Source organism: Hemitrygon akajei, chromosome 12 (assembly GCF_048418815.1).
Source record: "Hemitrygon akajei chromosome 12, sHemAka1.3, whole genome shotgun sequence".
NCBI lineage: Eukaryota > Metazoa > Chordata > Chondrichthyes > Myliobatiformes > Dasyatidae > Hemitrygon > Hemitrygon akajei.
The window spans coordinates 4,550,161-4,565,890 of NC_133135.1; the positions used below are offsets into that span (position 1 = coordinate 4,550,161).

Consider the following 15,730-nt stretch of genomic DNA (forward strand, 5'->3'; position numbering starts at 1 on the left):
AGAAATCTAGCAGCTTTCTGAATCTCTGACTTTGCCTTGCAATCTGCACTCTAATAACAATGAGAGGAGTCACACTGTGTTTGCCCAGCCAGTTCTGGGCTCTTGAAGATTTGGATCATATTAACAGGAAAGAAAAAAAAGGCTTGAACTTTCAACAGCTTCTTAAAGACACGAGGGTGACAACAGTATTTAATTAACTCTCAGTGTTTCTGTAATCACCCTTTACTGCCAGCCCTCTGATCACAACATGGGATGATGAACACCTGGGCTGGAGATGTTTCCGGAATGTCCGCCAGCGGTGCAGGTGCTTCTGGTGTACAATGCAGACCTGCCCGTGCTTTTGACTTCATCTGCAACATCTGCTTCTCCCTGCTCTGGTTTCAATTACCCTGACAGCCGTCAGAACGACACTCTTGGCGGGGCTGTCTAATTGTTCGAAAATGGTCAGGTCAGAAATGACCAAAGGAATAAAAGCAATAATTAAACAGGTGTAGCCATTGCCGTGGCGTGGAGTGGGACGTAGTGCAGATAGAGAGGAGGATGATAGAGGGAATGATAGAATTATAGAGATATTAGAGACCAATAGAGGGGGATGTGATGATGATGACAATGCTGAGACCTCTCTTGGTTGAGGTTGACCATGGATGTTGTGTCCTTTCTATCTACGTGATATGCAAGCCAGGCAGTGCGATATGCAGAGCAAGCTGTTGCCCCTCTCCATGCTGCTGATGAACCCAAAGGAAAGGCAGAGACTGATACAGTTTGGCACCAGCAGTGTCGCAGGAGTTGCCAGTCAATGTTGAACTCGATGTAGGACTGCCTTAGTTAGGGACTCCAGCTCTGGACATTTCCCTCGGTGCTTACTCTCCCAAAACCTTCCCCCTGAGAGGGTATAAGAGGTTTCTTTCCTCTAGATGAGCTGCCAACCTCAGCTGTCGAGCCTCATCTGCCCAAAGAGACTGGTTTTGAGGCAGCAGTAACCCGCCTTTATCCTTTGTCCTGTCAGTCGATGTGCCCCGGTTTCCTCCCGCATTTCAAAGACGTGTGGGTTAGGGTTGGTGAGTAGTGGGCATGCTCTGTTGGTGCTGGAAGTAAGGCAGCACTTGCAGGCTGCCCCCAGCACACCCTCGTTGATTTGGTTTGACACAAAGCAATGTTTTTCACTGTATTTTTTCATGTACAGTGACAGATACAGCTTATCTTTAATCTTCAATGAAACATAGAACAGTAAGAGGCCATTCAGCCCACAATGCTGTTCCCAACTAATTGTGCTAATGACACCTAATCCTTTTTCATTATACTATGTCCACATCACTCCATGCACTGCACATACACGTGTCTTTCGAAGACCTCTTAGACGTCTGTGACGTCCTCCACCACTCCACCAGGAAGCACATTCCAGACGCCCACAAATCTCTGCCATTCCCATCTCCTTTGAACTCTCACTCTCTCATCTCAAGTATTCACCCTCTGGTATTGGACGTTTCAGTCCCGGGGAAAGAATCTGGACTGTACTGCACTGTAATGCTGCCACAAAACAGCATATTTCACTACAATATGTCAGTGATAACGGAGGGTCACTACGGTAACGTAACAGTTAGTGTGACACGATTACAGCTAGGAGCATTGCAATTTGGAGCTCAACTCTGATGTTGTCTTTAAGGAGTTTGTACGTCTTCCTTGTAGAATTCTCAGATTCCTCCCACAGTCCAAAGACGTACCACTTAGTGGTTAATTGGTCATTGTAAACTGTCCTGTGATTAGATGGTTTTTTTGTTACGTGCCTTGTTGTACGACGTGGGCAATTGTGGTCTTTCCATGACCATGATTGTTCTTGGCACTTTTTTCTGCAGAAGTGGTTTGCCATTGGCTTCTTCTGGGCAGTGTCTTTACAAGACGGGTGACCCCAGCCATTATCAATACTCTTCAGAGATTGTCTGCCTGGTGTCAGTCGTCACATAACCAGGACTTGCGATATGCACCAGCTGCTTGTACAACCATCCACTACCTCCTCCCATGGCTTCACAAGACCCTGATCTGTGGACCAAGCAGATGCTACACCTTGCCCAAGGGAGCCTTTCACTTCCTTTGGTGGAGACGTAATGTATCTACACTCCTGTGATGAGGCTGGGTTAGATCTGGGGTTGGTGAGTGTACGTGCTTTCCTGTGCAGTATCTCTGAATAACACAAAATAACAATATAAAGTAATAAACCCGATTCTGAATCTCTGTACCTCTCACAATGTAAGCTCTGTCGGGCCTCCCCTGGGCCTCAGCTGCTGCGGGGAACACGACAGATATTAAGCTGACTGATGATGTTTGCCATGTTGCTGACTGCAAGATGATACAGACGCGCTCACTGCCCTCGTCCTTGCTGTGGGATTGGACGGTGCAGTGGGAGTAGATGGATATTCCCACCGCCGACTCAGCACCCCTGCTCCCCCCTCCGATCCCTGCTGCTCCCCGACTCTTCAATCACCTGCCAGTATGAACTCTCCCTCCCCCACCTTCTTATTCTGGCATCTTATTCTTGTATACAAGGTAATGAAAGGCATTGGTCGTATGGATAGTCAGAGACTTTTCCCAGGGCTGAAATGGCTAGCACGAGAGGGCACAGTTTTAAGGTGCTTGGAAGGAGGTACAGAGGAGCTGTCGGGGTAAGATTTTTATGCAGAGTGGTGAGTGTGTGGAATGGGCTGCTGGTGACGGTGGTGGAGGTGGATACGATAAGGTCTTTTAAAAGACTCCTGGATGGCTACATGGAGCTTAGAAAACTAGAGGGCTATGGGTAACCCTGGGTAATCTCTAAGGTTCTGCACAGCTTTGTGGGCCGAAGGGCCTGTATTGTGCTGTAGGTTTTCTGTTTCTATGTTTCTGTCTTCCCCCTTCCTCTCCAGTCCCGAATGTTTCTTCATCTCGAAAGATGCTGCCCAACCTGCTGAGTTCATCCAGCATTTTGTGTGAAGTTAGTTCTGTGTGTGTGTGTATGTGTAAACCAGGTTAAGGCAAATCCAAACATTCCAAGGCCAGTCTAGTTGCTTGTTTGAATTTTACAGGGACCGTGATTTAAACATTAGTGAGGTTGTGGAAACAATGACATCATCCTAATTAGCTTCCAGATTCCCTTTGTTGATTCTTTTCTAACATGTTTGCAACAGACTGTGCACACAACCGAACCAACCTCTGTCCCAAGTGTAATTGCTTCAATACGGATTCTTCTCCTTCTTCTTAAGCCTTTACCGACCGAGGCTTCCAAAGGCCCTCTGTCCAGGGCTAGTTCTTCAGTCTTTCAAGGTGTAGCCCATCTTCTCCTTCCTGCCCCAGGGATGGGGTCTTTGGAGTTTCTGTTGCCATTTCTGTAGCATTGGCCTTTTACGGGATGGGATTGCTAGCTCCATCTCCAGCTCCCCTCCTTTCGCAGCTGGGCTTGGGTCTGCCTGTGGCCAAGTTGCGATACAGATTGGATCAGGTTAAAACAAGGATCGGGTTTCAGCATCAGGAATCAACTTTATCCACCATATGCGTTTACATATATCAGGAAGTTGCTGTGGTAAATTGGTCAGTTCCAATGAGACAGGGAAGGGTTGGAGGGTACAGGAACTGTGGTGTACAAAGGCTGTTGAATTACCAAAGGTTCAAAAAACTAGGTAGTGGTGGAGATCTAGAAGATTGTAAGACTAGCAGGATAGATCTTAAGAATGAAATTAGGAGAGCCAGCAGGGGCCATGAGAAGGCCTTGGTGGACAGGATTAAGGAAACCCCAAGGCATTCTACATGTATGTGAAGAGCAAGAGGATAAGACGTGAAAGAATAGGACCAATCAAGTGTGACAGTGAGAAAGGTGTGTACGGAACCGGAGGAGATAGCAGAGGTACTTAATGAATACTTTGCTTCAGTATTCACTATGGAAAAGGATCTTAGTGATTATAGGGATGACTTGCAGCAGACTGAAAAGCTTGAGCATGTAGATATTAAGAAAGAGGATGTGGTGGAGCTTTTGGAAAACCCAAGTTGAATAAGTCACTGGGACCGGATGAGATGTACCCCAGGCTACTATGGGAGGCGAGGGAGGAGATTGCTGAGCCTCTGGCGATGATTTTTGCATCATCAATGGGGATGGGAGAGGTTCCGGAGGATTGGAGGGTTGTGGATGTTGTTCCTTTATTCAAGAAGGGGAGTAGAGATAGTGCTAGTTCAAACTAACATGGTTAATGAGCTAGAAGGTAGAACCTCCCTAATTTGTGTTTGATCATGAAATAATTCAAGATAGTTTAAGATCATTTCCTGTACAAAAGTGTAAAGGAGAATGAAATAATTATTACTCTGGATCTGCTGCAGCACAAAATAAAACACAATAAGATAAAGAACACAATAATTATTAAAAAACCACAATAAATAAAATTACATTAGATAGCTTCTATACATAGATTGATTGTCTGTCCATAAAGTGACGCTAGGCACAGGAGTGTCTGTACATAAGGTGACTGACAGGAAATGTAAAGTAGTGGTGATTGGGGGTGTGGAGGGGTGGGTCAGTGGGTGGAGATGTTGATCAGCCTCACTGCTTGGGGAAAGTAACTGTTTTTGAGTCTGGTGGTCCTGGCATGGATGCTATGTAGCCTCCTCCCTGACGGGAGTGGGACAAACAGTCCACGAGCAGCAATAATTTCACATATGTCAGGGTTACATCCATTATCTGGGGCATTTTGCCCACTGCCTCTGATATTCTGTTTGTGGTTACATGGTTAAGTACCTCTGACACAGGATTAATAAAGGAAGTGTTTCATTAAGATCATGTAAAATGTTCCTTTGAAAAATAGAAAAAAACCTCTTTTATCGATTTGAAAGGGGTTCCTAAAACAAGGTTTGCCAAGGAATTTGTAGGTTCTGCCAGGATTGTGTAGGGTTCCTTTGGGTAGTCCGGTTTCCTCCCACATCCCAAACATTTACAGATGCGGGGTAGTGACTCGTGGGCATGTGATGTTGGTGCCAGAAACAGGGTGACACTTGCATTATCCCCAGCACACAATCAGACTGTGTTGACTGTTGATGCCAACGGCGAATTTCACCGTGTGTCTCAATGTTTTGATGTACGTGTGACAAATGAAGCTAATCTTTAATCTGTATCTCTGTGACTCTGGACTCTCTCCCTGCTTGTGACCTTCTAGATGCTCCTGTACTAGGGGCAGATTTCACCCACACAATCCCAGCAAGCCACACGTCTCTGGGATGTGGGAGAGGACCAGAGCACCCGGGGGAGGGGGGGATATCCTGTGCCGTCACAGGGAGGACATGCAAACTCCACACAGACAGTGCTGGAGGTTTAATCACTCCGCACTGTACCACACGTGTGTGATTTAAATCTCTTTCAACCTCAGTGTAACAGAGTGTGCAACATCTTGAAATTGCACTGTGCCAAGCACCCAGCACCCAGCACCCCTTGATCCAGGCCATACACTACAGGAGGTACAAGACCCTCAGGTCCCACAGCACTCAGTTCAGGAACAGTTATTACCCTTCAACCATCGCACTCCCGAGGCCATGTGGATGACTTCACTCACCTCAACACTGAACCGATTCTACAACCTTTGGACTCACTTTCAAAAACTCTGCAATGTTCTCAGCACTTATTATTATTATCTCTCAGCTCTGGCTGGTAAAACCTGGGACACGGGCATAGCCAAGCACGCTTATTTGTCAATTGCTAGGAACTTTCAGGCTATTCTAGTGGTGTTTAGTATTGTGGCTTTCTGAAGAGTTACATAGATATTCTATAAACTGTTGATGAAGTTTGGTGTCTGTCTCAAGTTCCGTTACTCGGTAGTATGCACGCATTATGAACGTGTTTACTTCTAATGACCATTTCATGCGCGCCTTCCTTCTACCTGAGTGAGTCCTGAGCAGCACTTGTAGCAGTCACAGCCTGTGGTGTTGAGGGGCTACTCCGAATGCTGGCAGTACCTCTCTTGGGTTTCCCGGTGCCCACCCGCCTATTCAGCAGTGCACTGCTAGCGGTTTGCTTACCGTCCTGCACAGCGCTTGCTCCAGGCATGTCCTGGCGATCCCTGGGCAGCGGCCGTATCACTCTGTTCCGTAGACCTCTCTCCATTTCTAAAGTGAAAAGGCATTGCTTTTCATTCATACAGCCAGGTTTTAGTTTTAACCGCCCCTAACAGGGAGTTATTATTATGATTATTGTATTGCACAGTTTGTCTTCTGGACATTTTCCTGTCTTTATGTGTAGTTTTTCATTGATTGTATTGTATTTCATGCAAGAATGTGAATCATAGTGTACTATATATGGTGACATTTATAGGTACTATGATCAGTTACTTTGAACACACTTAAGGATTGGCTGGTGGCAGCCCACAAATGGTGTGCATACCATGCTATACGACAGCATGGTATGTCCACCATTTTGGATGCATATTTGTGGGATCTTGCTGTGCACGAACAGCTTGTCATGATTCTCTCGTTGCCACCTTGGCTGTAAAACACTCCTTTCCTCGACCACTCTCTGTGGGAGCATTTATCCTTTTGCATTGCATATGCCAACTGCAAGGCTGAAAAAGGAACTGATAAAAATGTTTTCTCCAATTTTCAGTTTTTTCCCCCCTTCCCCTTCCCTCTTCTTCAATTCTTCACTTTGACCGCTTACCTCTTCAGCTCACCTGCCCGTCAGCTCCCCCTGGCTTCCCTCCCTCTTCCCTTTCTCCAACGGCCCACACTCCCCTCCTGTCAGATTCCTTCTTCTCCAGCCCTTTACCTTTCCAGCTATCAGCTCACAGCTTCTTTCTTCATATCCTTCCCCCATCTACCTAACTTCACTTATTACTTTTTAGCTTATCCTCCTTCCAAAGCAACTCACGCAAAACGCTGGAGGAACTCAGCAGGTCAGGGAGCATCTATGAAAACGAATATACAGTCGACATTTTGGACCAAGACCCTTCTTCGGGTCTGGAATGGAAGGGGGAAGATGCCAGAATAAAAAGGTGGGGGGAGGGGAAAGTGGGCAAGCTAGCAGGTGAAGCCAGGTGAAGGGTTGGAGAAGAGGATTCTGATAGGAGAGGAGTGTGGGCCATAGGAGAAAGAGGAGGAGGGGCACCAGTGTGAGGTGATCGGCAGCTGAGGAGAAAAGGTAAGAGGGTGAGTGGGGAAGAGGGAAGGGGGAAGGAAAGATTTACTGGAAGGAGAACTCGATGTTCATGCTGTCAGGTTGGAGTCTGCCAAGATGAAACATGAGCTGTTGCACCTTGAGGGTGGCCTCATCGTGGCAAAAGAGGAGTCCGTGGACTGGCATGTCAGAACGGGAAAGGGGATAGGAATTAAAATGGTTAGCCAGTGGGAAGTTCTGCTTTTGGCAGCTGGAGAGCAGAGGTGCTCGACAGATCAGTCCCTCAATTTACGTTGGGTTTCACCAATACAGAGGAGGCCACTTTGGGAGCACAGTGTACAATAGATGACCCCAACAGATTCACAAGTGAAGTGTTGTCTCATCTGGAAGGACTGTTTGGGGCCCTGAATGGAGGTGAGGGAGAAGGTAAATGGGCCGGTGTAGCATTTTGGTTGCTTGTAGGGGTATGTGCCAGGAGGGAGATCACTTGCAGGGGGATTATGTCCTCCTTCCCGTCCCCCACCTCATTTCCCTTCCTTTCCAGGGCCGAAACGTCAACTGTTTATACATTTCCATTAATGCTGCAGCGTTGTTCCAGCATGTTGTGTACGTTGCTCTGTATTTCCAGTATCTGCAGAATCCCGTGTTTATGAGAAAGTATTTGTTTTGATGGATCTTTCATTCCGATCAGTTGCGTTAGACATGGTGTTGGTGTGCCAAACAGCAGCATACAGGCCTGTTGAAGAGTGAAAGGTGGCCAAACCAGTTCTGTGGGGGTAGCAGAGCGTCTAGTGCTGTCATGTCAGTGCCTGGGTCATGAATCATTCAGGCAGCTGTCGTAATCTCGGCTGTCATTTTTTGGTGAGTCACACAGGAGACAGGGCCATCAATCACTAATTGTAATTTAATGCAAAGAAAGGGACCAGTACTCTATACTTTGATCAAACAACCAGCCCCCATGCTCACTGACCTTACATTGACATTTGGCCCACACTAATCCGATTCCAGCATTCTCACCTGCTTTTCAAATCGCTCACCGTCCTGTCGAGACAACTACCTCTCTAGACACTTATTTACTTATGTGTTTGTTTACTTGGCGGTTCAGCGCAGAACAGGCCCTTCTGGCCCAAGAGTCCTCGCTGTCCAGCAATACTTTTATTTAACACGAGTCTGATCACAAGACAACTTATGATGGGCAATTAATGTGGACTGCGGGAGGAAACCCACACGGTTCACAGGGAGAACATACAAACTCCTTACAGAAGGCACTGGCACTGAACTCCAAACCCTGAATCGCCCCGGGCTGTAACAGTGTCTTGCTACGCTACCATGGCGCCACCTACCCGCCCTTTCCAAAGACTTAGAACACAAAACAGTACAGCACATTACAGGCCCTTCAGCCTTCAATGTTGTACCAACCTAAAATCAATCTAAACCTTCCTACATAACTCTCCATTTTTCTATCATCCATGTACCTATCTAAGAGTCTCTTAAATATCCCGAATGTATCTACCTCTACCACTATACCTGGCGAGGCATCCTACACACTTACCATTTTGTGTGTATAAAAACTCCTACCTCTGACATTTCTTTGTACTTCCTTCCAATCACATTAAAATTATGCCCCCCCCCCCTTTTATTAGCCATTGCTATCCTGGAAAAAAATCTCTGTCTGTCCAAACTACCAGTGCCTCTTATCATCTCCATCAAGTCACCTCTCATCCTCCACTCCAGAGAGAAAAGCCCAAGCTCTCTCAGCCCATCCTCATAAGACATTCTCTCTAATCTAGACAGCATCCTGGTAACTCTCCTTTGCCCCTCTCCACATCCCTCCTATAACGAGGTGACCAGAATTGAACACAATTCTCCAAGTGTGGTGTAACCAGGGTTTTGGAGAGCTGCAACATTACCTCAAGTCAATCCCCCGATTTGTTTTTAATTTTCCCCCATTATTAGCTATGTGGCACAGGATCCGGTGGGTAGATTCAAAGAGCCACACAGCATAGAAACAGGCCCTTCTGCCCAACCAGTCCATGCCAGCCAAGACTCCCATTTAAACAAGTCACACTTGCCCACTTCTGGCATATATCATCTAGCAGGTTGGTTGGAGTCAACCATGGCTGTTGCATCCTAGCTGTCTATGTCAAAGTTGATATACAAGTCAGGTCAGCACAATATGGAGCAGGCTCCCCTCTCCATGCAGTGACGAATCCAAAGGAATGGCGGAGACTGATCAGCTGCCAACCACAGCTGATGAGCTCTATCTGCCTGCAGCGGCTGCTTTTAAGGCGCCAGTAACCCACCTTTGCCCCTTCTTCTGTCAGTAAAATGGTTTTGTCGGGCTTAGTAGCTAAGCCACGCATGAAGGCCAGGAGGAGGACTTGGTTGTCGGAGGCTATTTCAGATGCACACCATTGGGAGCATTTAATAGGTAATGGGAGCTTGTCTCCTTCTTACCCCCAGCTATAATAACCTTAAGGAACCTCCATATCCTTCCCTATCCATGTCCAAGTGCCTTTTAAATTTGTTATTGTATCTGCCTCAACAACCTCTGGCAGTTCATCCACAAGACGTTTGCTGTAAATTGTCCCCAGTGTGTAGGTGGAGGGTGGAACCTAGGGTGAGCCGATGGGAATGTGCAGAGAACGAAATGGGATCAGTGTAGGATTTGTGTCAATAGGTGGTTGATTGTCAGCATGGACTTGATGGGCCAAAGGGCCTGTTTTGTTGCTGTATCTTCCAATGACCCTACCTATAATAGAATTGGCACAGGTTTGAGCGTTGAGTTCCCTTCTTTCAAAAATCCATTTAAGAGCTCCTCCTTCTCTTTTGGCTCCACACATAGATTACCACTCCAGAGGGCAAATTTTATCCCTTGCTATCCTTATGTTCTCAATATATCTGTCTGTAGAAGCCCTTAGGATTCTTCTGCACCTTGTCTACTAGAGCAACCTCATGCCTTCTTTTAACTCTCCTAATTTCCTACTTAAGTGTTAACTTGCATTTCTTGCTACCTCATTTGAACCTACCTGCCTATACATGCTCACACCTCCATCTCTTTCTTAACCAATGCTTCAACATCTCTTGAAAACCAAGATTCCATAAACATGTTATCCTTGTCTTTTATTCTGACAATAATATACAAACTATTTCACTCTTGAAGGCCTCCCACTTACCAACACAAGAAGATTTGGAGAGGCTGGAAATCCAAAGCAACACACACAAAATGCTGGAGGAACTCAACTGGTCAGGCAGCATCAATGGAAAAGAGTGATCTATGGTCAATGTTTTGGTCTGAGACCTTTCATCAGGACTCAAGATCCTGACTGTTTTCCCTTTTCCACAGAAGCTGCCTGGCCAGCTGAGTTCCTCCAGCATTTAATGTGAGTTGCTCCCACTTTCCAAGTACACCTTTGTCAGAAAACAGCCTGTCCCAATCCACACTTGCCAGATCATTTCTGATGCCATCAAAATTGGCCTTTCTCTAATTTAGAATCTCAATGTGTGGTCCAAACCTCTCTTTTTCTATAAATATCTTGAACTAACAGCATTATGATCACTAGATGCCAAGTGTTCCCCTACACCAACTTCTGTCATCAGCCCTGTCTTGTTCCCAAATAAAAGATCTAGTATCGTTTTCTCTGTAGTTGAGACTTCTATGTACTGATTAAGGAAACTTTCCTGAACACATTTGATAAACTCTATCCCATCTAAATCTTTTACAGTATGGGAGCCCTGATCAATACGTGGAAAGTTAAAATCGCCTGCTGTCACAACCTTATTTCTTGCAACAGTTTGTGATCTCTCTGCAAGTTTGCTCCTTTAAACCCTGTTGACTGTTGGGTAGTCCATAATATAATCCAATTAATGTGCTCATACCTTCCTTATTCCTCATTTCTATCCATAAAGCCTCAGTAGACAAGTTCTCCAGTCTGTCCTGAGTGAGCACAGCCATGACATTTCCCCTGACTAGTAACACCACCCCTCCTCTTTTAATCCTTCCTGCTCTGTCATGTCTAATGCAACGGAAACCGGAACATTGAGCTGCCAGTCCTGCCTCTCCTGCAACCAAGTCTCACTAATGGCTACAACATTATTATTCCATGTGCTGATTCATACCCTGAGCTCTTCCGCCTTTCCTACAATACTTGCATTGAAATATACACAACTCCAAACATTAGTCCCACCATGCCCAACCTTTTGATTCCTGACTTTGTATGTAGGCATAACATCATCTTTCTCCACAGCCACTCCACTATCTGCTCTGGTGCTCTGGTTCCCATCCCCCTGCAAATCTAGTTTAACTCCCCACCTAGCAAACACTAGCAAACCTCCCACTAGTCCTCTTTCAGTTCTGGTGTAAATCGTCTCCTCTGTACAAGTCCCACCTTCTGTAGAAGAGAGTCCAATGTTCAAAAAATCTGAATCCCTCCCTCCTGTACCAACTCCTTAGCCATGTGTTAAACTGTATGATCTTCCTATTTCTGGCCTCATGGCACAGGTAGCAATAATAAGATCAGAACCCTGGAGATCCTGCCCTTTAACTTAGTACCTAACTCCCTGAACTCACTTTGCTGGAAACTTGTCTCCACCCACTGCTCACCCACTGGTATCGATGTGAATCGCGACCTCTGGCTGCTCACTCCCCTGCATAAGAATGCTGTGGACTTGATCCAAGATGTCCCTAACCCTGGCAGTTGGGAAGCAACAAACTGTCTGGGAATCTTGTTCTCGTCCACAGAACCTCCTATCTGTTCCTCTAACCAACAAATCCCCTATCACCACAGCTCACCTGTAGAGGGAGGAGGCAAACTTCTCTGGGCTGTAAATATTAGCAGAGTCTGGTCAGGGATAGCAGTAGGCTACATGACCCCTCAAACCTATCCCATCATCCATGTGACCATGGCCTATCTACCCCAGCTCTCATCTCCCCTTCAGTGCCAGTTTCCTATCACCCTCAGTCCCCTGATTTGTCAAACGTACAATTCCCTCTTCTTTAAATCCTCCCCATCCACGGACTCTGTCTACACTTCTACCTGCCTCAGTAAATCAGCTGGCAAAATCAAAGACCCCACCCACCCCAGACAGTCTATCATCGGATTGGAAAAGGACAGCTTCTACCCCACTGTTATCAAATGATTGAATAGACCTCTTGTATGATGAGATGGGCTCTTGACCAACATTCCCTCTAATATTTTACAGCAGCGCAGACCAACCATTGCTCTGAGCAGGAAGTTGTTACTTGATACATGATCTGAAACCAGCAAGGCTCTTCAATGCTGTTTTTTGTAATATGCTTACTATGAATATTTAGAAAGAAAAATGAAAACTCAGATCCTTTTGATTTTATTTATTAATTGAAGGGTAGAATGAAATACAGTACAACAAAGAAAATCTTTCATGTTTCATAATCTTTTTCTAGCTGTGTCCAATCCCAGCCTCACGGCCACAAAGGCTAAGTGCGCGGGAGCATTTCAGTTACAGCGCGGCCGTGCACCAGCACAGCTTCGAAGGAACAGTGTTCTTGACCTCACAATCTACCTCGTTACGGTGTTACACTTTACTGTTTACCTACTCTTCACCTTTCCGTTTGCTCTTACACTTTGTTCTGTATTAATTTTTATCTCATTCTACCTGTAATGATTTGATCTGCAGGAGCAGTAGTGTTTATACAGATCAAAGGGGCGGCATAATAGCATAGTGATTAGCGCAATCACTTAATAGCATCAGCGATCCCTGATTGGGGTTCGATTCCTGCCGCTGTCTGTAAGGGGTTCTCGCAATGTCTGTCTGGATTTCCTCTGGGCGCTCCTGTTTCCTCCCTCATTTCAAAGATGTACAGGCCAGGGTTAGTGATTGTGGGCTTGCTATTTTGGCGCCGAAAGTGTGGCCACGTTTACGAGTTGCCCCAACACACCTGCAGACTGTGCTGGTTGTCGACATAAATGATGCATTTCTCTGTATGTTTGATGCATATTCAAAAGTTCAAAGTAAATCTTTATCCATGTACATAATTGTCACAATATCCAAGTCTGAGATTCATTTTCCTGTGGGTATCCTCAGGAAATCTATAGAATTGTAACTATAACAGGATCAGTGAAAGATCAACCAGAGAGCAAAAGACAACAAATTGTGCAAATGGAAATATAAATAAATAGCAATAAATAATGAGAACATGAGATAACTAGGCAGAGTCCTTAAAGTGAGATCATTGGTTGTGGGAGCATCTCAATGGATGAGCAAGTGAATGTAACTATCCACTTTATTCAAGAGTTTGACGGTTGAGGGGCAGTAGCTGTTCTTGACCCTGGTGGTGAGGGTCCTGAGGCTCTTGTACCTACTACCTGATGGCAGCAGCAGGAAAAGGGCATGCCTGGGTGGTGGGGATGCTGACGATGGATGCTCCTTTCTGATGACAGCATTTCATGTAGATGTGCTCATTGGTGGAGAGGGTTTTACCTGTGATGTACCAGGTCAAATCCATTACCTTTTGTAGATTTTACATTCAAAGGCATTGGTGTTTCCATACCAGACTGTGATGTAGCCAGTCAATATACTCTCCACTACACATCTGTGGAAGTTTGTCAAAGTTTAGTGACAAATAAAGCTAATCTTTAACAATATGTAAGACAAACTTTTCACTGCATCTGGTACATGTGACAATAGTATACCAATACCTTCCTCTGTGAGAAGTTCCTCAATTTTAAATGCTTCAGGCAACCTGTTTTGTGTTACAAGCCCACAAAATGAATTGATACACCACTTCTTTTGTTTCATCTCTAGGTATAGACATTCTTCAGAATCTTGGCCTCAGACATATCAAAGCCTTGCCGACAGCACCTCAACAACCATGGACACCAGTGTCGTTACCACCAGGGGTCACAGCCACCGGGATGGGCATCATCCTGTCAGGAGCTGCGCACATTGAGGCTCCTACGTCTAGCGTCATGCCCCAGGACATTGGAGATGAATTCACCATCATTGTGGGTCTTCTCTCCCACAGAGTCAATAATGCCTTTCTCTTTAGCATTAAAAATAAAAATAGACTCCAATTTGGAGTGCAAATTTTACCCAGGAAATTAGTTGTGTATATTGCTGAGAAGCCATCTGTATATTTTGAATATGGTGCCCATGATGGACAGTGGCACACGTTCGCTATTGAAATCAATGGGAAATACGCTTCCTTTTATTCTGACTGTGGTGCTGGATCAGTCCGCAAGGAATTACCCATCAGGCTCCCAGAATTTTCTCCTAACAGCCAGCTGACGTTGGGAAGGATGAGCCCGAGGTCGGTGCCTTTTGAAGGCGTCATATGCCAGCTTGATGTTTATCCGAGCGCGCAAGCCTCCGTGAACTACTGCAACTACGTAAAGAGGCAGTGTCGGCAGGCGGATACCTACCGATCTCCGGCTCCCACAATCGCTGCTACACTGGTTGGAGGGGCCACTGTCAGCTCCCAGTTCACAACCTCTGTGCCAAGGGAAAAAACACCCACAACTCCATGCCTGACGTCGGCCGTGGTGAGTACCCAAGAGGTTCAGTACAGGAATACGTCTCTACAAAGAGCAGAAGCCAGTCTGTTGCCGCTATTGGCCTTCTCTAGTCTACCTCCCACTGCCACGTCACCAGCCCTGCAATACAATGGAACCTCAAGACTGCGTCCACCTCTGGACACCCACGTTGACTCTGCCACTGTTCTGGCCACCACCAACTCGAACTTTGAGTCTGTCAGCAGTAAATCCAAATTGGCACTCAGCAGGAAGGGAACTGGTGCTGGAGACCAAGTCACAGGGGACGAGACCCTGCCTGATGTTGAAGAGTTGTTCCTCTCAATCCCAGAGGCTGGTGAGGTGGCAGAGAGGCATGCAGAGGTGGCAACACACACTACAGGGGAAATCCAGATGATCAACTCAACCTTGTATAGGGCGACCAAGGAGCCATCCTCACAAGACCAGGGCAGTTTCTGGAATGACAATGTTCTCTCTACATTGTCTTTGGCAGCTGTTGGCAGTCTGGAAGACATCGAGATTGAAAACTACGACTATGATTATGAAGAGTTCCTGGACTATCTGAATTCTGAAGGCTTGCCAGGGCCTAAGGGGGACCCAGGATCTCCTGTAAGTATTTTGTTTGATTCCATAAGCCCAAAAGACATAGGAGCAGAATTATGCCATTCAGCCCATTGAGGCTGCTTCACCATTCGATCATGGTAATTTATTTTCCCTTTCAACCCCATTCTCCTGCCTTCTCCATGTAACTTTGGATGCCCTTACTGATCTACCTTCACATTAAATATACCCAATGCCTCCGCAGCCCTCTGTGGAAATGGATCCCACAGATTCACTACCCTCTGGCAAAAGAAAAACCTCCTCAAAGTAAAACTTATCACATGGAGGATGTAAAACTGAGGAAAATCGTAAATGTTACTCCACTATTTAAGAAGGGTGGGAGACAGCAGAAAGGAAACTATATCAGTGGTGGGGAAGTTGTTGGAATCAATTGTTAGGGATGAGATTACGGAGTATCTGGAGGCACATGACAAGATAGGCCAAAGCCAGCATGGTTTCCTGAAAGGAAAGTCCTGCCTGACAAACCTACTGCAAATTTTGAGGAAAT

General features: G+C 45.9%; 1 protein-coding gene across 4 annotated transcripts in view; it reads left to right on the forward strand.

Annotated features, from left to right (window-relative positions):
• Nucleotides 1-15,730, forward strand: part of LOC140736680 (uncharacterized) — a 493,430-nt gene that overhangs the window by 69,376 nt on the left and 408,324 nt on the right. For all 4 annotated transcript variants that reach the window (XM_073062508.1, XM_073062505.1, XM_073062507.1 and 1 more), the window contains exon 3: nucleotides 13,898-15,231. In XM_073062508.1, the coding sequence (XP_072918609.1) occupies nucleotides 13,898-15,231 (1,334 nt within the window). The remainder of the gene's footprint in view (nucleotides 1-13,897; nucleotides 15,232-15,730) is intronic.